General features: G+C 39.7%; 1 protein-coding gene across 4 annotated transcripts in view; it reads right to left on the bottom strand.

The window, feature by feature from the left end:
* KIAA1328 (KIAA1328 ortholog) overlaps positions 1-23,882 on the bottom strand; it is a 172,200-nt gene that overhangs the window by 79,181 nt on the left and 69,137 nt on the right. For all 4 annotated transcript variants that reach the window (XM_017819087.1, XM_017819088.1, XM_017819089.1 and 1 more), the window contains one exon: positions 22,838-22,965. In XM_017819087.1, the coding sequence (XP_017674576.1) occupies positions 22,838-22,965 (128 nt within the window). The remainder of the gene's footprint in view (positions 1-22,837; positions 22,966-23,882) is intronic.

Genomic DNA, 23,882 nt, shown 5'->3' with positions numbered 1-23,882 from the left:
TAATCAAAATGAATTCATCTGAATGTCTGTGATGGCCAAGAATTTAGTCACACACAGTCTGGCTGTCCAAATAAATGGTGAGGAAAGGGCTCACATCAATCAGCTTCATCTAAGAAGATTGGCACAACTTCAATAGGGATTGACAGAGTTCAGTGCCTGCCAGACTGATGAGCCAAACACCAAGCTGAAAATGTTCTGACTATTCATAATGACATTGCAGTCTAGAGTCTTTGATTAATTAATTCAGGAACTAAAGAATTTGGTTACTGTAAGAAGAATATTCAAGGTAGCTGTTTCTCACCCTCTACTGTATATGATATCCACACTCAGGCCTGCATTGGTACCATTACTGGAATGCCTCTGACTGTTGCTACACCGGGTCTAATGTAATCTCCAGCCCCTCCCCTCCTTCAAACAGTTTACTTTCCTGCAAAATAAATAAAACCCTGTAAACGCTCAATGCCTTGCCTTTGAGGGATTTTGCTAAATGAGCCTTCTTCGAGCCACAAAAGAAACATTTGTCTTAATTGTTACTAATAATGTTATCTTTCAGCACTCTCCGAAAATCTCTGACCAACAGCAGGGCTCTCACACAGCACTGCTAGAAATGTCACTAGGTAGCATTACACATGCAGGCAATTAACAGCTTAAAAAAAGAAGGTTGATCATTTTATTGCATTATTGTTCAGACAGAAGAAAATTCATTTTCATTAAGATAAGACCTTTCCACTCATTCTCAGCCCTAAATCTGGTTAGACGAAGGCAAGGTGTCTGCTATATTAAGGTATTCCAATTAAACGCAATTGGGTAACACAAATAGGAAACTTGGAACCAAGTTGCATTGAAGTTAGGAGGGTGCTGCTACACTTTTCTGGGCACACAGTCAGTCACACCAAATGTGTTTAATGGAAAACATGAAAGATGAAAGGCACTGCACCGAAGTCAAGACTGAAGAAAATCTCTGTACTACACTCTCCCCAACACAAGTTACATCACTGATATTGTCCATGTATTTGAACAGAGTAACCAATACAGACTCGGTCCCAAAGTAGTTGCCCTTTCTTTCTTCCAGAGTGCATCATTTCTCTCCTTAGCAATGATGCTTTCTTTAGCATGATATTTCACTAAAGTACCTCTCTGCACAGAAAAACATTTTAAAGGGAAGCAACAAGCTTGACATAAACACTAGGAGTGAGATCCCAGAAAAACAGCAGGAAGGAAAAAAAAAACCCAAGTATTAAAGTTGGGAGAGGTAATTAATTGACCTTATTTCTCCAGTATTCACTTTGCACCCAGCATGCACTTATTTTTTGAAATTCCACTTGTTCAGAAATAAAGACTTGCACTGCTTTTGTTGGAACAAAGTCAATCACCAGCAAGATTGTGGCCCATGTAAAAGGAAAAATTCAGCTAGGCTAATATATGTGCTCCTTTGATAGGGAAGTGAAGAGGCATTTCCTTAGTTTTCATGGCCACTTAAGCAGACTTTTTGTTCTAGAGTAAGTCTCACCCGGTAGAAGACCATTAAGCTACAAAGCACAGAGGATTCACAACACAGTGGCATGAAAGGCCCTTACAGGCCACGTACAATGAATGCCTAATGGAAATACACCTGGCAACAGAGGATGCAGCAAACTCACTGGATTCACAAACTACACAATTCTCCAAATTACAATCCATTTGTAAGGGAGACACAAAGACTACATGGCCTATTATAATCCAAAAGGTGTATTTATAGGCTTGCGGCTGTTCACAGCTTTCAATTTAGATTTAGAAGGCTTCAGTTTTGCTCCTGTTGTGAATAAAATATTCCATACAGAGACTATTTTCTCCTTCTTAGCACTGGGAAATACGACCTTTAGGACATTCTGGCTTAGTTCAAGTGATTTGGCTGCATTTCTCCCTTCCCTCGTTCCTTTTCAATTGAAGGTTATATAATTCAACTTCATCTGCAAAGCCCAGGGAAGCTTTGCAGAACAATGTACTAATCTATTACAAAGCAGCAACTGGTAAAGAACTATTTATTTCCTCTTAAATGCATACTTTCTAAACAAGCACTCTGCAGTATTTTCTTGCACGAGATCAGAAGGTTTATCATGCCAATTCCTAATTCTGAAAATCAACTTAAAAAATAAAAGCAGAGCAACAGTTATTTCAAAGCTGTAGAACAAGCAGAAGACACTCAGGGAAACAAAAAGACTGCTAATTTAAACTGAGTTACTGAGATCGAATGAGTCTCGATGCAAATGGGACCACTGACAACTAAAGCAAAGCCATCCCACCAAAAATATCCATACACAAAGCTGTACTCGCTTTGTAGGGTGACACCGTCCATTACACTGCTAACAGCTGACATGGAGAAGGGACTTTTAAAATCCTTACTCCCTTCTACGCTGCTGTCACTGCTGTGCACTTCTGCCTCTCTGGCCCCTGGCACAGTCACCTCCACGAAAGCTACAGAAGTATTGCAAATTGGCTAACAAGATTAGCAAACCCACGCTTGACTTGTTCAGTAAGGTGTTGATGCATGCAGATATATTTGCCGAAATTACTTCATCCAGGAGGCATCAAATCTCGCTGGAGCCCCTTCTATTTTCAGTGCCTAATCCCTAAACCTTTCTAACCTGCATGTAAGACCGAAAAAAAAAAAGGGGAGCTGAATAGGAAGGAGAGGAGATAATGATGCCCGCCGCGAAGGCAGCCGATCAGGAGTGCCTCCCCCAGCCCCTGCACACGCAGCCAGTGCCAGCTGTAGGCCAATTAAACCCAGCCGCTCGCAGGTGTTCGCAGAAATGACTAACACAAAAGAAATTCGCACTTCAGAACTGCAATATTTAAAAGCTTTGAGGTGGAACCAAGAAAGATAAAAGCCCGAATTAAGTTTATTGCCACCTTGTGCTTCACTCTAATGCAGGTTTTGAACAGGGCCTCCCATTGGTATTAAAACTTGGATGAACATCTGCATTTAAAATACAGGAAACTGAGCACGTGAAGTGCTTTTAAAGCGCCAGTTGCCATAGAAGATAGGGGGCTTTAGTATATGTTCATTTATTATCATAGTTGTACGGCAATATGGTAAAATATATTTGCCAAGTGGGCAATACAAGCTCGACTCTAAGTCAACATAATATGCTAGATTGCTTAGATTTTCATAAATATTTTTGGTGCTTATTTTCCCTAAACATAACTCTCATTTCCCAAAATAACAATTTCTTTAATTTTTAATGAGAACAAAACCATGGCAAGATCTTATCATGCTCTCTTATGGTGCAGATTAAAAACCACAAGAGGGGAGAAAAAGGAAAAGAGAGGCAGCCCCCAGACACCTCTCCATGTTCTCTTAAGCGGTTGAGTGACAGGAACTATCCGATAAGTGAATTCTTTCCCTCTCTCTACAGAGCAGCAAGCAAAGTATCTGTAGAATGAATTTCTCTTTGTGGTCCTATACCAAAAATAAGTATACAAATTAACATCCAAATGTCTTTAATTCCCATGATATGTCTATTAAGCAGCAATTCTCCATAAGGCTGTTTAGCTACCCAAACAGCAGCCTAAAATTATTATCTCTATAAGCTTTCCATAACTTATCACTCAGTTCCTATGAAAAGCCATTAATTTTGGCCTCTCTCTATCTTGGTCTCACAGGAAATATTCCGCAAAGGGATGTAATAAAAATGTGATTTCTGCCATCAATTCATTAAAATTCCCTGTTAAATTTCTATCTGAACAGTGTACATAATATAAAAAAAACTCAGGGCTTTTATTAATGGTGCTGTTCCTTATGATACGGACTTTAAAAAATAATGAAGACCATTTCTTACTTGTAAGAATATTGTTCATTTTTCATTCCTATTAAAATTTAATCTGGAAGTTGTTTAAAAATGTTTAAGTTTCATTACATTTCAACATCTTAGGAAGGGGAAAGAGCTAGCAAGTTCATGAGCAGGAATGCTGTCACTCATCTGTCTCTTCCACTTATATCTCAACAGTAAATCACTCAATGTGTCCAAGACTCAAGATACCCATCTGCAACACTTTACTACTTACCCACCTCATGAAAGTGCTGTGAGACAATGTTTGCTGAAGACCTCCAGCTTCATGGGTGGAGGCTGATAGAGAACGGAGGAGCAAACTGCTTCCTCCACAATATCTCTGAAGTTTTGGGCGAATGTTTTGGTTGGGGTTTTTGATGAGGGCTTTTTTGGTTTGATTTGAATTTTGGAAGGGCAGTGGGTATTTTTGGAGGATTTAACCAAGCTGAAATAGATGCGGAAAATTGTGGTCAATGCACAATAAAAAAAACACAGTAAAAGTCATTAAGTCTTCAGTATGGGAGCATTCTTAGCAAAACACTCCACTGAGGTGCAAACCCGAATTGCCTTCCAGAAACTGGAGAACCATAGCCTGGTTCTCAAAAATGGAAACCAAGGCAGCTTTCCCCACAGCCATTCCATAGCACTACCAAGTTAAGAGGCTTTTAGAAGGAACTAGTGGCCTGGCTTTAACTGGTCTTCTCTCTGCTTCCTGTAAACTGTAAACACTGTTTACAGTACCATGGAGTTCCACCCACCTGAGCTGCTGTGCTGCCAGGGCACACTGGGCAGGGCACATCCCTGTACTCACCGCTGGATAACTCTACGAGCTTAAGTCAAGAGAATGAGATGCTCTGCGGCAACACTGAGTTAAACGAACCGACAGTAACCACCAAGAAAACTAAAATTAAACTATCAGAACTAGGGCACGCATCTCTCCACAAACACTGTGCTTAAGCACTTTCTACAATCAGGTCTTTTATTCGGGAGTTTAATTTTAGACATCTAAGTATAAAAATTCTGGCCCATACATTTAATGGAAGCGTGCGATTGCCAAGCTGAGAATGTTAAATCTAATTTTAGTTTTTCTTTGCGCACTTGGTTTTTTTTCACACAATTTCTGCAACTGAATAGAAAAATATCTGTGATATTTTCTGGACTGTATTCACAATACTCAATTTAGTTGTTGCATGTGGTGTAGTTATAAAGCCTACTCCAATGAGTTGGAGCTTTTTCATTATTGACAGTGAGATCAACATTCCATTCTCAGCAATCAAAGTATTTTATGGGAAATTTTTTTAGTTCTGAAAAGATTTCTATTAAAATTAATACATTGTGATCTGCACACATCCTAAATTAGAAACTAAAAGTTCCATGAAACTCTTTCTTTTAGATGTTTTTATGCAACTATCACCTAGCTATTGTGCTACAGGCAAATTTTTGAGTTTTCTTCCTCACATAGATGGTTTCATAACAGGGATATATTGATTTAAGCTAGTTTCATTACTACTAATGCTCTGCTAAATTTTAAAGACAACGCAATATTGAACAGAATAATGTGTTCTATTAATAAGCATGCTATTGAAATACTGAGCAGATTTATTGCATTTGGATGTTCAAATAAACACTAAGATCATTTTCTATAAATCATCTCCTGCCTAAAAAGATGACTGAAATGGGATTTGATTTTTTAAAAAAAGTAATAAAAGCAACAAAAAACTGTTTGAATAATTAACCAATGGATTTTAATCAAAAAGAATATTCTCTAATCAGACATGTGTGGGCCTTGTTTAAAGCAGTACTTATTCTGACAGATACAAAGCACCTCCAAATGCACTGGCTGTAGCAAAAGTTCGAGGAAAGAAGTTTAAAAACAGATTGAAGGTCTGTTTTGCAAATGAAATAGAGCAAAGATGGCAAAACTTTAAGTCCACATTGCACAGCTCTTGGCTCTTGCACACATACTTAAGCTGGCTCACAAACCAGAAGTTAAGTATCCATGTCAGTGCAGTATCTGCTTGAGCCTGCTAATTAAGCTTGCTGAGAAGAACTAATTACTGATGCAGCTCTACTGCTTCTGGGAGCTGAGCTAATACCACCATGCTGTACAACGTATCAGCCTGCTTGGAGCAGGCTCAGGTACCTGACCAAAGCAGGGCACAACCATGCCCTTAAGTAATTCATTTCTGATAACAAACAACAAATAAAGATCCCTTTTCTTCACTGATGACCCGGCATGTGATCTCCCACAGGCCCCCTCCTCCGTGTCTCCTCTGCCACATACGGAAAATGCTCTCGCAAGAGTGCCTTGAAAGACAGGAAAATAAGCACCTTCTGATCGCTAGCGTAACTGCAACCAAGGGTTTGCAGACACTGAAATCTTCTTCATTAACTCTGCAACAAAGCATCCTCATTTCCTGCATTCTTGATTGCCACAAATACCGTACTAAGCGCTTGGGTTAAAAGGGAACGCTTTAAGCCATTTTCCAGCACAGATTTGAGCTGCCATAAAACATTCGCTTCCTATCTTGCTCTAACAGTTCTCCATAAGAATACTGCTAAAATTACATGGGAATGCAAGCTGAGGGGGGAAAAAAAGCAAGATTGTAATCAGAATAGCAAGCCCTGCTAGGGCTAACAACAACTGCTGGTTACTACTACTAGAAGATAACAGCGAGACAGGCACAGAGCACCACTGTGCACTCAGCAAGCTCATATGGCAATATGCTCCATGGACACCCTTGTCTTTCCATCTCTGCTAACACCACTACATATTTTCTTTCATTCCTCTGCTGCTTGTACCCCAAATTGTAAGCTGGACAAGACAGGAACTATGTTTTATTTACGTGTGCGCAATCTGTCTAAATGACCCCAAGATTGATGACTGCGGTCCCTCCATTTTCCAGCACCTCTGCAGTGACACAAATAAACTAGAAAATCCGAATTTTGTTTCTATTTTATTACAGCATTTCACAAACCCTAACAGCTTCTTTAGCTGTTAGTATGTATTTCCAGGCTCAGGACTCTGCTGCCCAGACCACCACCAGCTCCTTTGCTGAAGTGCCTGACTGCCCACTAAGGAGCTCATACACGGGTGTGAGCAGCAAGCTGTGCTTCTGCAAAATTGCAGCGTGGGCCAGAAATCTCTATCTTCCTTTAATATTCATGCTATACCTCAAAGAATGGAGGCTGAGCTTCTAAACACTAACACAATACAAACAACTACAATAATTTTTTACAACCTGCCATTTCTGCTTGCACACGCTGTACAGCCTACAAAAGGTTATGCATATAAAATTGCTAGGTTACAGTTATTATCTTGTTAGAAAGAACATTTTAAGAGCATTTGAGGAATGAAAGGACTTCTTTTTACTCATATTTCAGTAAAACTATGAGTGTGTAGTACGCGCGTCTGATGTATGAAAAACTCATTTCAATTCAGTAATCCAGCATAACTGCAACCTCAAATCCCAGCATGCCTCCAAAATCTTAAAGACATAAAATTGGGCCATGGCCAGACCCTAACCCAACCTTCACTACTTCAGCGGAGATCTTCCACTGCCTAAACAAGCTCTCTAATTATGGCTACGTGGAAATCTCTGCCTGTCAGATATTAAATCTTTATAATCCCAATACTGATTAGGTGTATTTTAAAATGTTCCCAACAATTACTGTCATTACAGAGGACCTCTCATTGACCTGTGCTGCATACTTTCTACCGTTCCTCCAATCATTTTATTCCCTACCCACATTCTCTCTACAGCTTCCCACAAAAGCATAAAAGCCTTTTTCTAATTAAATGATCTCATCTTTGATGGGCAGCTGAACTTGGCAACCTCAATACACCCACTGTGAAGAAAAGGCACATGCTTACCCTTACAGAGTAAATGACAGAGTTTCTTCCAAGTTTGAAAGAAATATAAACCCTGGATATACAAAAGCCCTCTTACCGACACTACATGCACTTATAGATAATCTTCACAATGCTTATCAGAGAAGACTGCCCTCTCAAGAAACAATAACCTGGATGAATAATTCTTCCTCTGAGAGTATCTACTGAGATAACATTATCACAGTCCAAAAATATCATCAACAGAGCATGGCTACGTCATCTGCCTGTTCCTCCACTTGAACACATTTCCCTGTTGTTATCCTTTGTCTTATTCTCATTCTGCTCTTATATTCCCATTTCAACCATTTACTGTTAATCTCCAGGCAATGACTTCTGTAACAAACAAGTTACAATGCGTGCTTTAGGTAAACATCATGTAAATGTCAGAGGTCTTCTGCTTCAATCATTCTCTATCTATACTGGCTTACCAAGTAAATTATTTGTCCGCTGCTATGAACCCTCTTCTCACTTTCGTCCTAAAACAAGCTTTAAAAATTAAGTTAATAAGAGAAATGAGGATTAAGCACCTCACGTCTCACTAACATACAGTCTTTTGCAAGTCATTGAAGATTCTTCCATGCTTTCTTCTTTAGGCGGGACATCTTCAGGATTACTTCCCCTGCCCCTAACCTCTCTAAACAACGGCAACAATGATGAAGTGGACCTTCCCAAGTGCCACTAGTCATTAGCTCACTACCTAGCCAGCACCAGTACCTGGTGTTAATCCTTTGGTTTCCATGAACAGGCACAGTTCAGGCACGTTGCTGCGCACTCAGTTTAATGAGATGTGAAAACCTGTGTTTCACCTGAGGTTCTAAGGCTTATTTCTGACCAAAAGGAAAAGCAATGTTCAAAAGCAGCAATCTGAGGAGACTAACAACCCGCTGGCATTTAAATGGCTTGCCATTTTGCATGAATGCTTCTTAGGGCTGCTTTTTACCTCAAAAAATAGAAAAAAGGTAACAGACTTGATTCACCACTCTTACCTCAGCCCAACTGTTCTTATTTCAATAGAGGGCTTTGGTGCAAAGGGGTAATGCCATTATGAATCATGACAGTGCTTTGTTCTTGTGGTTTTCAAGCACAGAACTTGAAAAGCTTTACAAGTGCTGGTGGGAAGCCTTGTTGACCTCACTGTACAAATAGTGAACTTAGGCACAGAAAGCTGAAGTAATTACCCAAAGGTCACAGCATGAGTCAGTAGCAGATGCAAGACAAGAACCTACTTACATTTACTCCCAAATTCTCTAATGGAGCAAGCCCCCCTTACTGCAATGAAGTTATAAGTATAAATCAATAACTGAGGTCACCAAAAACTTTCTGCATGCAGATTGCAGTGAAGTCACACTCTAAAAAAGCAAAGACAAAAGGACAATGAATTTTTCAGTGGTCCTCACATAAGGATACAGCATTCCAGGAGGAGGTGAGAAGAGAAGACACTTGCCCTGTAAGAGGGCTGCAGTGACAAACCATTACTCCCAGAACACTGCTCAAGGAAATGTAATGCTGCCGTCCTCCAAACGCTGGGTTATAAAACCCTTCATACATACAATATTTAAAACCGTGAATTACCTCTGAGAATGTATCCAAACATCTAACAGTATCAAGTCATGCTAATGGTTATCTGTTTATAGGTCAGAAGGGCAGTAAATTATTGCAATGGAAAGTAGTAAAGCCGCATTGTATCTAGTTGTGCTGTTTAACAGGTGATAGTGAAAAGTAGGTGATGCATGGAAACTTCCAAGTTTTTATAGCTCCTGCCTCAATCTATATTCACTTATATAAAGATGTCACATTTTTTAAACATTTAAAAGTCAAATTGTCTGGAGAATAGAGTCATATAAAATTTATTTTCAGAAACTGATATTTAGCCTACTGCTATCAGAGTTGATTGCTCTTATGTATAAGCTTTATTCAAGTTTCTACAGGTTTGAAAATACAAAGACTGACATTTCAGATCCCGTACTCAAGTGTGTCATTAACCAGAAATTGAAATAGGAACATTTCCACTTTCTCAGAAATACTCAGTTTGTTAGGGTGATAACTGCACTAACTGCTTTTGAGTTTTTGTGAAACTACTAAATACAACTCTACTTCAACACAGACAGGAAGGAGGAGTCACAATGGCAAAACAAAAATCCTGAATTGGTTCCTTACCCAGCACAATAAGCCCCAAGAATTAAATAGTTTCAAAGATTTGCCGAAATAGCTATTTGTAAGTGGCTAATGGCAAAAATGTTTTATTCTGTTTATGTCAAAGACACGTTTGTCAGGCACTGGACAGTCAGACAAATCAGGGTCTAATTAGTTCAGTCAATTCCCTCAGTTTTATCCTTTCAGACTACACTGAGTTATTAAAGCATCAGAAATAAAATGCTACTGAGACAGTAATAAGGGAAATAAGATGTCAGAACTCTATTAACAATGGCATTTTCAGGAAGCAATGTAAATAGAAAATCAAATTTATGCAAGAAATATATATCAGTAAGTAATACTTAATTTAATCATCCTGCATTTATCTTCAAAGCAGCTTTCATCTACAACTGATTTTAAAAAAAAATGCTTCAACACATCGACATTGTGACTTCTTTGGAACAGTGACCATCATTCAGATTCAAATTCAGATGCCTACCTAATACAAGAGGATATTGGTCCCCAATCCAAATAGTACAGTTGTACAAATAACAGTATGTGACTAATAATTTATTCCACCCTCGACATTTAGCCAGCTCAGAGAGAACGTGTGACAGTTAAGCAGTTGTAAGATAAAAAGAACCGGAAAATGCCACATTCAACTGAAATGACAGGAAATATTTAGGTAGACAGAATGTAATAAATTTGGCAGACTTATGGGAGTTTAATTGCCCCTTTGTGAAAAGAGATAAATACATGTGAAAACTGTAACTGTGAGGACCAGCTTTTGGGAGTAACATCTTTCTGTTGGGGGTGTCTAAATCTTCATTACTTGAATATGATCATCACAGAAATGAAATTCTCTCGACCCATAGTGGTGATGGTTGTGCTGGCAGCAGCAGCTCCCAGCTCTGTGCCTGGTTTTGTGCAGGCACCAAGAGGACAGTGGTCTCCTGCCCCAGAGGGGCTGTAACATGTACCCACAACTTCCTGGACTTAAACTGGTTCACATTTGCTAGCACAGATAGTGGAGATGTTTCCTACGTCAGGCAGTATCTGCCACCCAAATAACTGTGCCTTATTTGCTCCCAGATGATGCAGGGTGCGCTCTCTTCTTCCTTCCCCCTACCACTGTGAAAGAGCTCTACTGTGATGGCTGGCAAGTCCCACTTTAGCTCTCATTCAAGTCATCCTGTCCATCAAACCATGGTATGGAAAGATTCTGTCACTGACGGAAATCACAGGGAAAAAAAGTGGTGATTTCACCAAAGGTAAGGAGAGATTTCTCCTAAAAAATTAATAGCCCCCCATTTTACAGTGTTTCTGACATTTAAACTATTTCCATAATGTCCTTAAGCTCTTTACTTCTACTTTATTATAACAGAAGTATTAACCTCTTATTTCGATCTTTTAACTTTCTTCTACTAGGGAAAAAAAGGTTGACAAAGCATAATGAACATCTCTTGTCTGCCAGGTCTGTTCAGCAGTCTTCTACCTGGAATTTGTTCCCACACAAAAGTGCAGACTTATGGGTCCAGAAGGTTGAAGACAAATTAAAAGGAATACCTGAAATATTTACTAGTTTTAACAGAAGGGATTAATTCAACATGTAAGGAGCCTTAATGATATTTCTGAAAAACAACGAGCTAGAGCAGAAAAAAACACGGTCCTACTTATTACTTAGGGTTGTACACTTCTTGTTCAGTGTTGGTCATATTAGGGATGATGCTGTCTAATAATTAATGAAAAAGTAAAAGGAATATCTTGATATTTAAAAAAAAATAATGAGGACTTCAGAAAGAAGATGCCCAGATTCATCTAAACTGAATCGTGTGCTGAATTTGAGTAACTTTCTGCAGGTGTCTCACACTTTAACTCTTGCCATGTCCTTTCCGTAAGAATTAAGTTACACATGGAGAAGTCCCAGACCAACTGAGCTCTCTTTACAGTATCTTATAACTAGACCTACAATTCAACTTTGCATTTACACAGCATTTTAAATTCACTGAGCTTACATGCTGGCATCATCTCCTATTTAAAGAGCAACAAACTAATCCTGAAAGAAATTAAGTAACTTGAAGTCAATACAGTAACAGAATGGAATCAGATCCCAATTCATCTGCTTGCCAGCCCTCACCTACCTGGTAGATCACAGCAGCAGTCCCAGTAGCACACTTGCAGGGAGAATTCTTATAGTCAGCACAAGTAATGAAAAATATTAATCAAAACTTGTCACGTCCTTTTAATGACATTCCCATGGAAAAAATGAAAAACAAGGGCCTAAATATTTAAAGACCTTTTTGAATGTGTGTCTGAACTTTCATTTCTGCAAGTAAAAAAGGACAGTCTCCAGACATACTCCTGGCTCTGATTTTACCTGAAGCTTCAGAGTCTATGGTAAGGACCTAAGACAATGTTTCAAAAGGCTGACATCAGTTGATTAACCAGAAGGTTCAAGTTAAAAATAAATAGTTAAATACATAAACAGAAAGACAGATAGATAAAACTGGGACTTTTCTGCGTTAAGATTTACAAAAAGAAGAAAATAATGTAGTTTCACAACTAGAGATAGTATTATATTCAAAGCTTGCTTACACGTATATCAATTCAAGTGTGAATGATGAACTTTTGCAGGTGTTTAGCCATAGGTTTGTATCTTCAACGTGTGCGTCACACGAGTTTGCAAAAAAAGGTTACTTACAAGTCAGTCTGTCCATACATTCACATGATGTTTGCACATGCACCCAGGAACACAGAACAGGAGGATTATTGCATTGGCAGTGCTGGTCAGAAGCAAGTCCTTCCCACATGTGTGCTGATACCAGAACAACACTGTGCACACGGGGTCCTCTGCTCCTCTCAACCTCAAAATCTCCAGGGACTCCAAAGAAGCGTACCCACACTTAATGCAAAAGCAATAAAAATAACTGTCTCACTCAATCCCATGCCTAACTGTGCACACTCATTACAAGGGACACTATCAAACACTCCAAACCCACAAATGACAAGGAGTCCCAGAGTGCCCAACTGAACAAGCACTGAAGAATAAGTATTCAAAAGGAAGAGTTCAGGCAAGAAGATGCATTAACAGTAGAGTGTTGTGCTTTATATGACAAACGTATGGATCTCAGGAAAAAAGTGGTCTCCACAGCTGTCACTTGAAATCCAGATGAGTGACTTCAGTTGCTCACAAGGCTGTACTACCTCTGGCGTCTCGTGAGCTCACTTAATGAGACAAGTTCTCCATTAAAATTTTCAGTCTCTTTTTCTGTAACCAGAACTAAAATGGTTCCTGACTCAAATGATGTTCTCAACATGACTGTGAGTAAAATCATTACTGCTGACATCTAAAAGCAACAGCCTGCAAGAGCAGGTCCTTCACCTTGCCATAGAAGGGAACAAAGTTCTTTCTTACTTAAAATCACAGAATAATTTAGGTTGAAAAAGACCTCTAAGATTACAAAGTCCAACCATTAACCCAAAATTGCCATGCTCACCACTAAACCATGTCCTCAAGTGCCATATCTACACACCTCCTAAATGCTTCCAGGGATAGTGACTCCACCATCTCCCTGGGCAGCCTGTTACAATGACCAACCCCCTTTTCAGTGAAGAAGTTTTTCCTCATATGTGACCTAAACCTGTCCTGGCATAACTTGAGGCCATTTCCTTTTATCACTTGTTATATGGGAGAAGAGATCAACCCCCACCTCACTACAGCCTCCTGTCAGATCATTGTAGAGAATGAGAATGTCCCTTCTGATTCTCTCTTTTTTTTTTTTTCCTCCAGGTTAAACAGTTCCAGCTCCCTCAGCCGTTCCTCATCAGATTTGTGCTCCAGACCTTTCCCCAGCTCTTTTCCCTTCTCTGGGCACATTCCAGCAACTCAATGTCTTTCTTGTCGTGAGGGGCCCAAAACTGAACACAGTCACCAGTGCCCAGTACAGAGGGACAGTCACTGCCCAGGTCCTGCTGCCCACACTATTGCTGACACAGGCCAGGGGCCATTGACCTTCTTGCCCACCTGGGCTCACTCTGGCTCATGTTCAGCCACTGCCATCCAGCACTTCCAGGTCCTTTCCTACTGAGCAGCTTTTCAGTCCCTCTGCCCCCAGCCTGGAGCACTGCAGGGGTTTGTTGTGACCCAAGGGCAGGACCTGGAACTTGGCCTTGTTGAGCCTCACACAATTGGCCTCAGCCCACTGATCCAGCCTGTCCAGATCCCTCTGCAGAGCCTTCCTACTCTCCAGCAGATCAACACTCTCACCCAGTTTGGTGTCATCTGCAAACTGACTGATGATGCTCTCAATTCCCTCGTCCAGGTCATCAATAAAGGTATCAAACAGGGATGGCCCCAGTACTGATCCCCGGGGAACAACATTACTGACCAGCCCCAGATGGATGTAACTCCATTCACCAGCACTCTCTGGACCTGGCCATCCAGCCATTTCTTTTCCCAGTGAACCTGTTCAAGTCATTAGCTGCCAGTATCTCTGTGTCAAAGTGTCAAAGGCTTTACTAAATTCCAGGCAGACAAAATCTCCAGCCTCATCCACCAAGCAGATCTTCTTTGAGAAAATTCCGCTGTCTGAAGTTTTAGAGCAGAGACATTCATCAGATGCACTGTAAACTTATATTCTTCAAACAAGGTACTGTTGTTCATGACTCAACTCTAGAGAGTAAAAGGAGTTTTTGAAATAACATACCAGAAAACAGAAGACGTCCTTAGCATTTGTTTGGTTACCTCCAGTCAACAGAATTGTTGTCACTTACAGAGAAGAGAAGGGGTGGGGAAAGATGTAACAAGGAACTAAATGCATCTATTAAAGACTGACAAGATATTACTTTATTTCAAGGCAGAGACCAACTTCAAGGTAATCCAGACTTCCAAGAGAGGTCAGAGTATGTCATTTGCCTTCCTCTCCTCTACATCTTAGTAAGTAGCTCAGCCAGCCTGAGAACCCATGTATCTGTGTGGTCAGCTTTGACTATTTTGGTTTCAGATCAGCCGTTTTCTTGCATAAACAAGAGAAACTCATGTATCCCTGTTTCTGTTTATGGTACTATGAATCATCATTGGCACATGACAGCCCTGAATGTCTACATGGTCTGTTTCTACCCAGGTTCCAAACTCTGGAATTATAAAAGCAAATTTCCAAAATGAAGAGAAATGTATATTACTATAAATCAAAGCCAGACATGTCAGACATTTTCTGGCATAGGCCATGAATAGATGGCAACCACAATCTCTTATACCAGGATATTGAATGCATTCACTGGATCAGAGACAGGTAATCAGACTGCTGTAAACCATAATCACATGCAACACATACACAATCTTTGCTGATGCCACCCCATCAGTTATATTCTGCTTATATAGAGAGATGAGTCCAGTTGTCTCAAGAACTTAATAAATTTGTCCTGTGGTGGATAAAATCCCAGGATGAGAGTCCTTACAAATTTCAAATGGCAAACTGTACACCAGAAAAACTTTAAGTTTGAACTTTAAGTTTTTGCAGCTCAAAATGAAAGACTCAAGCTAAATCTTAGGGTATTCAGGACTAACTCAAAGAGATATTTCTGCAGGCAATCATCCTGGTACAGACAGATAACAAATTCCCACCTTCTTAGCTGAAAGAAAATTACACCCTTGGCTCTCATGAAAAATCTTTCTGCCATACAAAGACCAACCTATAGTGCCCTGAACTGATAATCACCTGGCTTTCATTAAATAAAGACACTTCTAATTAAACAACCTGATCAACACACAGAAATGTGTGCTTTGCTGGCAAGAGATGGCAAGCAATTTATCTTTCAATATAGTAATCACTTATATCACGCTATCTGTAATCTAGTGATGAATAAAGGTATTTACATTATGAAGTACCAGATCAGCCTGCAGACTTTATTCATTTCAACAGCAAGAAACAGCAAGTCTAATCATTTCCACTTTAAGAAATAAGAGTCCAGTTGATGAACTATTGCTACTGGCCCAGAAGCATTTTCACTTTTATTTTACATGTTCTGACAGGATGATCACCCTTTCTGAAGGGCTAGTGAAGAGAAAATACAGAGCAGAATCACAGAAAAGTTCAGGTTGGAAGGGAAGTCTGCTAGTTGTCTGGCCTAAACCTCACCAAAACAAGGTCACCTTTAAAATTACTTAAGGTCCTTGTTAAATTGGGCTTTGAAAGTCACCAGCACTGGTTTTCAAAAAGTCAGGAACTTCAGGAATGTAACATTAATCGCAACATACAGGACATGCCACATTTAGAGGAATCAGAGAATTCCAGGAACCAGGAACTGGTGAGTCAAGGAGGTTATAAGTACATGAGAAACTGCTTTTCAAGTGTCTCAACTTTTGAAAAAGGCCAAATACTGCGGAACCAAAGGGCATGTGCACAGGTCAAATGTACAACCAAAGTGCCAGTATATGGATAGACAGCTGGGACGCTTACACTCCTAATTACTAGGAATAATAATAATGGCCAGTCTTCGCAAGCGAAGATTTGGGAAAGGTCATTACCCCTTCGAGCCTGCGCAGTGGATTTTTTAGGTGAGACCCAGCGTGCGCTGAACTGAGCCCACCCTTTAATCCTGAGGTTCATCTGCCGGGGCCGAGTGAAACTCGGACAGTGGCAGTGAGGGTCTCAGAACGTAGGTTTGTTTAGAGTGACCTTCTCTTAGATGGATTGCCTTACAGGGCTGACGAGCTCCATCTGCCCGGGGGGCCGGGAATCGAACCCGGGTCACAGCGGTGAGAGTCCTGCACCCCAACCACTAGACCACCAGAGGCCCCTTCACTAGGAGTAAACAGTGAAAGATAGAACAGAAGTTTTCTTCCTCAAGGCCTGGAGCATAATACAAAACCTTTGAGAGCAAGTGCATTCTTATGCAGCCCTGATTCCACAGAAGAAAGCCTCACTCCCACTTCAAAGGGAGCAGATGCTGGTCAGTATGGCCACAATGCACTGTCCCAGCATTATAGGGGAGAAACTGCAACATCAGATCTAAGTGTTTCTCTTATAGCAGGCAGTCCTCCTACAAATTTCTTAAATTCTCATATAAATCCAGAGATATCGTTTCACAGGAGTAACAGTATCATCAGAAGCCTACAAAGCCAAGAGGATATTTTGCTCTTGGAGAATGGAAGGGAAGGTACTGTCTTCTTTCCAGATTTATCATCCAACAGCAAAACAAACATCAGAGATGAGTGTTCACCCAAGGAAAAGATTTCCACAGGAGGGACAGTTTCTAAAGCAAAGTGCATGAAACGGAAAGAGGCATCTTCAAAGAAAAGAAAAGGAAAATCAAAATATCTTAAAAAGACTAGAAACAAGGCTGATTAAAGACTGTAGAACAAAGAGACGGTGAAGTGGCACAGATCTCAGTTAAGTGGAGAGTGAGCAGGAGTGAAGTGCTTATCTCCAGGAATACAGTGACATTCACACCCAGCAAGCAGACTGGGCAAGAATGGTTCTATTGTGGCACACATTCCAGGGGACTGAGTGCAGGTGAAACTCTATTGGGAATGCTAGCAATACGGAGGTATTTCAATACTGATGTTTCCTTTTCACTTAGGTATTTTTATCCATTTGTGTTGCTCTTCGGTGCTAGCATTTTTTTAGAAAAGACAGGTAAATTAACTATGTAACAGGTAAATTAACCTAGTAACTTAGAGGTAAAAGGAAAAAAACATTATTTTTCTTTATGCTATTACAAGGTACTCTATTCCAGACCACCCTGTATTTGAAATATCACTGCTAATCACTTTGAACACACTTGAAGAAGCACCCAAAACGTGACATTTTGAGTAAAAAACAGAAAGAATGAGGACAAAAACATTATCTCATTTTTACAGATAAGAGAGGCACAGAGAGGGATCAGAGGATTTGCAGAAACTAACACAGGTAAGGCAAGGCTATTCCCGATAGTTACTCATGCTAAAACTGTCTCTGTCTGGTCTAGTAAAATTATTCCAATACCCTTGGGTCCCTAGTCAAATTAGTTCTTTATTTATTATCCCAGTTCTCAAGTATCTTTCAGATGGGCTCATCCATTGTTCCCGTACAGCTGGGTAAACAGACAAAGTCAATTCTATCATGCAGGTTTACCTTACAGCATTCAAAACCTTTTGCATATGTGGGATTTTGTTTTCTTTAAGCAAGCTAAGAATGTGTTTAAAGGTGACCTGTGCTTAAAAAAAAAAAATAAAAACTGAAAAGTGTGGTGACAATCACAAAGGAAAGGCTTCCAACAATTGACATGTTTCAGTATCTTTTCCAAAGGAAAAAAAAAATACTCAAATAATCAGTGTTTGAAGATTTAATATGTAATCAGCCTTATTAAGCCAAAAAAAAAAAAAAAGACAATGATACAGAAAAGAATCTTAGTCGCTGACACAAAAAGGAAGAAAGGTTTTGTAGTTCTTGCAAAAAAAAGGCTTCCTTTGGACTTTATTGTGAAATGACACAACTGCATTCAACAATTTTTAAGATGAAGAAGTGATTTAAGAGAAACAGTAAAATTAGGAAAAAAGTGAAAAAAAACCTAGCCTCCCAAAAAGTCAATTTTTTTAAGATTTTATGATACGCTCAAAGCAGACCAGGTCCTTCAGGATGTTTGCACTGGTGCTTAGCACAGAACAGTACCTTTTTCCTGATGAGGGCCACTGGCAGACCCCAGACAGGAGGCAAACGATATAATACGCAGGAAGAGGGGAGATGATACACCATGGAAAATAAATTCTTGATATTCCTTTCTGTCTATAATCCCACCCTATATCCATCCACTTTTTCTACACGGGGAAGAAGAACAGAAGCTTCACACGCACACGCAACAAGAATCTTTGTGCACCAAGGAAATTAGCAGATGTGTTGGTAATCTTTCACAAAAAAGAAACAAAAGCTCCCAGCTGTACTTGTAATTCCAAGATTAACATTAATAAGCAGTGTCGAGATTACAGGTATTATCTTTCTTTAAGGTGATACAGCTCAAGAACCCCAGTTCTGCAGAAACTCAGCTGCCTGTCCAACTTCTGTGCCTCAAGTCCTACCCTACACCGCAGAACATCTACAGATTCATCTGCCAGAGATATGCCAAAGCAAACTGGATTCTTGCCACTGTTTGAGATGGCAGTGAAGCAGCAAGTATATAAAGTAGGTCAGATCTGATTACCTAGAACAAGGGCAATTTTCTTAACATGTCTGTGTAAAGCTTCTGAAAATGGTAAAGACTGAACATTTGGGAGCTGCAGAGAGAACATCCAAAAATAATTTTTGATAGAAAAGGTTTAACTACATTTTAATATGAATGGTATTTTCTATTAACATCAAGGCAGAAGCCTATTTTTCAGTAGAGCTCTTCCTTTATACAAGTGCTATCTCTCTGAATCTGTCTGAGTCAACTTTAGTGACCACTTTAATATTCACTTTACAATTAATGCTTCTTTTTATGGGTTGGTAGAAGGTAAACCAATTTCAGCTCGGCTTCTAGGTATTGAATTTATTATAAAAAGTTATGTACTTAAAACTCCTATAATGAAACCAGAGGCATCATGAGATATTAACCTAGAGTTAATGCTGAGAAGGCCAGTTTGAATAATTCAATTCATGTCACCTTAAGTATCTTTTCAAATGGAATTAACTTTATCTCACAAAAAAAAGGAAGCTCTATGTTCCAGTTACTGATTATTGACTCCACAAGAGTTCTGACTTAAATCATCTTACCACCATCTTCCCAGGAATTTTATTTCACTACTACCAGGACGCTTCTTTACATTTTGAGAGCTGACTTTCGTTATAAAGAAGTAGTATTAGGTAAGAGGAAAACATGGCTTCAGAATTACTGCTATCATTAGGTGATACTAAAAGAGACAAAAATAAAAGTTAACACCAAAGTATCTGCATTAGTTCAGTATAGCTACAAACCAGCCACAGGCACACAGCCACTGCAGTCCTTTGCCTCCCATACAAGTCCACCACTTTTTGCAACAATGCCATCCAGTTTGGTAATGCTGCGGTTCTCTTGACCTGTTAATTGCCCTATTCTAACAGAAAACCCTGCATGTAAGCACTGAGAGGAGATGCTTTCAAATCTGTGCCCAGAGGAAAGTGACAACTTATGGTCAGCATTATGGTGCTTAAGAATGAGGCAGACGGGCAGGCAAAAAACAGAAGCGGGAGATGTTAAGATTTAAGGGTAGCACTAGAAATTACTCCAAATAAACAAGAAGGAAAAAGAAGGGAAAATTAACGAAAGGAAGAAAGAACAGCCGAGAACAGACAGAACAAAGAAGGGCATCAATGCAGAGTACAACTATGTAGTACCATGTTTCTGCAAGACACAGGAAAATCGGAACATTGTACATCAAAACACAGATACCCTGGTAAGATCAGCAGTGTCCTGAAATAGGAAACACTGATTATCTCTCCTAGACAGTCCTACGAAGAGAAAACTATGTGGCAAGATAGTATATCCTGATTTAAATTCAGACATGTCCGGGACTTCCTTAGGTCACCCAAAAACAAGCAATAGGCAAAAGATTCCAAATTGATCTGGATTCAAACAAAACTGAGGAACACTTTCTTTAGCCCAGTATTTAAACAAGACGGCTTTTGTCAAAGTCCAGCTCAAAACAGAAAGGGAGAGCATAAAAGCTTCCATGGGGCAGAAAGAGCTGGAGTGGGCAGCACTTGAAGCAGGAGGAAACTATTCGGGGTCTGTCCCCTTCCAATTCTTTCCTCTCAAAAATCCCTCTCTGTTGTGTTCCCATGTGGGAGTCCCCATTGAGGCAGACAGCAGAATGCCTGACTAAACTACTGTGTTAAGACAATACTCAAACAGAACTAAGAGAGACCTATCACGACACTCACAGTTTAGGTATTAAGACAAGAGGTATGTGACAATGACACAAAAGTCCAACAAGAAGCAGCCCAATGACCTGTCCTGGGTTTGGAAAGCTATCACACGAAGAAGTGTGTTAGGGTGAGGCAGCCCTGCAAATCTCTCCAGAGTTTCTGAGCTGTGAGGAGAAACACAGCACAAAGGGCTTGTTTGAGGAAAAAAAAATGGTAACAATTTATAAAGCCAAATGCAAAGAAAGAGAAAACTGAAGAGGAAGACTAGAAACATCAGAAATATTTTGCAAGCTATAAGAAAAAAAACAAACAGTTGAAGTATGCTTTGACAGGTTTTTATCTATGCCTACAAAGCTTTGCACAGGGCAAGAGGACTAGGGTAATTTCAGACCTATTAGGCTGGAGCTGTAGAGTATGTAACAATAAATGAAATGTCAACCTCGATATAATATCTGAATTTGCATTTGTGGACAAAAGCACCTGTAAGTATAGAGAAAAGAAATAACTGGATCAAAGATAAGCTTGATAGAACTTTGCACATGAAACCAGAAAACAACTTTAAAGAAGTCTCTGTACATACATGGATTGAGTGATTAGGAAGACAGTCAAACAAGAGGAGATGAACGTGGACTGCTGAACCACCAGACGCTGATTTGACAGTCCCTGGGATGAATGTTTCCTATTATCTGCTTCCATGCTTCAGTGATGTAGATGTGGTGACACCAGACATCTCTATTCTAGGGGCTAACCTAGTACAGGATAAGTGTGTTTGAAGTCGAAAGGACAGAGATGAACTGTTATGCAGGGCAAAACCTGAGAGAAGTATTGGTATCACCCCTAACACAGCTGCCACAGTGCTGTTGGACTACACAGGCTCCTCCGGACTGTTTTCCATGGAGATCCACAGCAAGCTGCATACCACAAGCCACAACACAGACATCATCCATTCTCAGAGAAAAAGATTCTTGTTTTGAAGATTCTTTTTTCTTGTCTGCCATCACAAAATGGATGGCAGGCAATAATACAAAAGAATGGAAGTGGAATGTTTATAAAGGTTAAAAGCCTGACAAACAGCTCCATGTCCAACAATGTATTTTACAAATAAAAACCCATCATCAAAAAACAATTCCTGATGTTGATGAAGTCAGAGTATTGCTACCTGCTTCCTGAACAAAATCAGAAGACTCCTTCCTGCACAGGCTCCTCAGAAGCAGGATGTGTCTGTGTAATTCTCATAGCAGGGAGCCACTGAGACACCAGAATCAGGCCTCCTTCTGGATACACTGTGCTGATGACTTTACTTCTAGCCCTATTAAAAATAAGCCTTTAAGACTGTTCCAGCAAAAGAAAAGATCAAGGGCATAACCTCTACAAAAAGGCATGGTCTTAGGTAGGATGGATTCTGGAGATCTACAGATGGAAGCTATTGAAAGGGAACAGCAGGAAAGAACATCAGGTACAGCACTTTCACATAAGCAGTCTTCAATTCCAAGGTATAATCTGCTATCAGAAAGGATGCAAATCAAGTACCTAGCTACCAGAAAAAAATCTCAAGCAACCATGTTTTCAAGGCTTTGGGCACATACATCTGAGAAACACTTTACCACTTAATTTAACACATACCTGTAGTCACCATTTTCTGGTTTTAACTGCATATATAACTATAGGTCTTCTATAAACAGCTCAAATCAGATGAGCTGCTTTACAGACTTGAGAAAGCTCTTATTGACCAAATACATCATCTGTAATGCCCTTTTCAATCATGAAAAGCCACAGTGAAAATGTGAAAGGCTATATCTAGAGCGACTGCAATTATTTTCCTGTTTAAGAAACAGAACAGAAAAGAGAAGAGCATTTTAACTTTTTCCTTGGCAAAGGTATGTGTTCCTGTGATTCCTACTCCAATACAACATGGTCAATTAACTTCACCCATTTTATTGACCCAAAACTTGTGGGGGTTTTTTGTTTGCTTTCCTGCAATCCATTTATTAAGGGAAGGACTCATGGGAAACCAATCACAAAACAGTATTCAACACTTTATGATGCAAGACAATACACTTAAAGTTACGGTTCTAATAAAAGAGAAAAGAAGTTATGAATATGTCATTTGAAAAAAAAGGAGATGGGAAAAAAGAGCTTACCTTCTGCTCCTTTTCCTTGGCAGCACTGAGTTCAGAAAGGGAGTGTGATAGTTTTTCCTGCTGCTCAGCTAGGTACTTCTGATAAAGGCTCAAAAGTTCTTGGCATTCTCTGTACTGCTGCTGCAGAGGTGAGACATCAGAAGTTAAGGGAAAAACACTCTTTAGTGAATAGTTAGAGTCAAATATATACCAACATACTTTGTGTAAATCTGATTTAGATCCATAACAGTTCAATTTAAAAACAGATACTGTGTGTTTGAGTACTGCCTAATGATGATAAATCTGCCTAGAGATGAATGTTCAAGTACACCCTTCTTTCTACTCAGAGAGTGGAAAAAGAAGAATTGCACCAGCAGCAGGAGGCAGGTGATGACATTGTTTCAGTTGGAACAACCACAATACTGATTCTTATTCAGCAGAGCCAGCCATTGCCAATGTTTATTTATAAATAAATAAATACCCAGCCAAGTAAGTAAATAGTCCGTTTTTAAGCACAGACATGGATTCACAAGCCCACATATCCAAATCCAATCTCTTTGCTTGAGCACCAATGGCTCAAAACCCCACAGCCACAGATGCAGCGCTACAGGCCTTTCAGAGACCAGTAATAATTTTTGGACAGTAATCTGGAGAAGCAGCAACTGTGGTGTTTGCAAGGATATTAGCAACAGTGTCCTGCCTTGCTTGCAGCATTGAAATTCCAACAGGAGATAAATCTGCTCTTCACCTGTCATTGTGTAATTCCCTCCCTTGCTCATGTAGCATGGTAAACCATTTATGCTCCCCTCTCTCCCCCCTCACTTTTAATTATGCATGCAGATGGGATAAGGGCTCGCTGTCCAAAGAGATTACTCTGAATAAATACTTTAATAACAAGTCACTGCAATTAAGGTAGGGAACAAAAACTTCTTCAATCTATAAAACGGTGTTGAGTTACAGATTTCCTTAACACTTTTATGATCTAATCATTGCTTCTGGGCAAATTCATGTTGCAATCATTTTTGCCAATCATGGCTGCATAAATAACTCACTGCTTTGTTATTCC

The sequence above is a fragment of the Lepidothrix coronata genome, unplaced genomic scaffold (assembly GCF_001604755.1).
Source record: "Lepidothrix coronata isolate B3197 unplaced genomic scaffold, Lepidothrix_coronata-1.0 Scaffold72, whole genome shotgun sequence".
Classification (NCBI taxonomy): Eukaryota; Metazoa; Chordata; class Aves; order Passeriformes; family Pipridae; genus Lepidothrix; species Lepidothrix coronata.
Note: the sequence above shows the minus strand (reverse complement) of the source record. Positions and strands in the feature narration are given on the sequence as shown.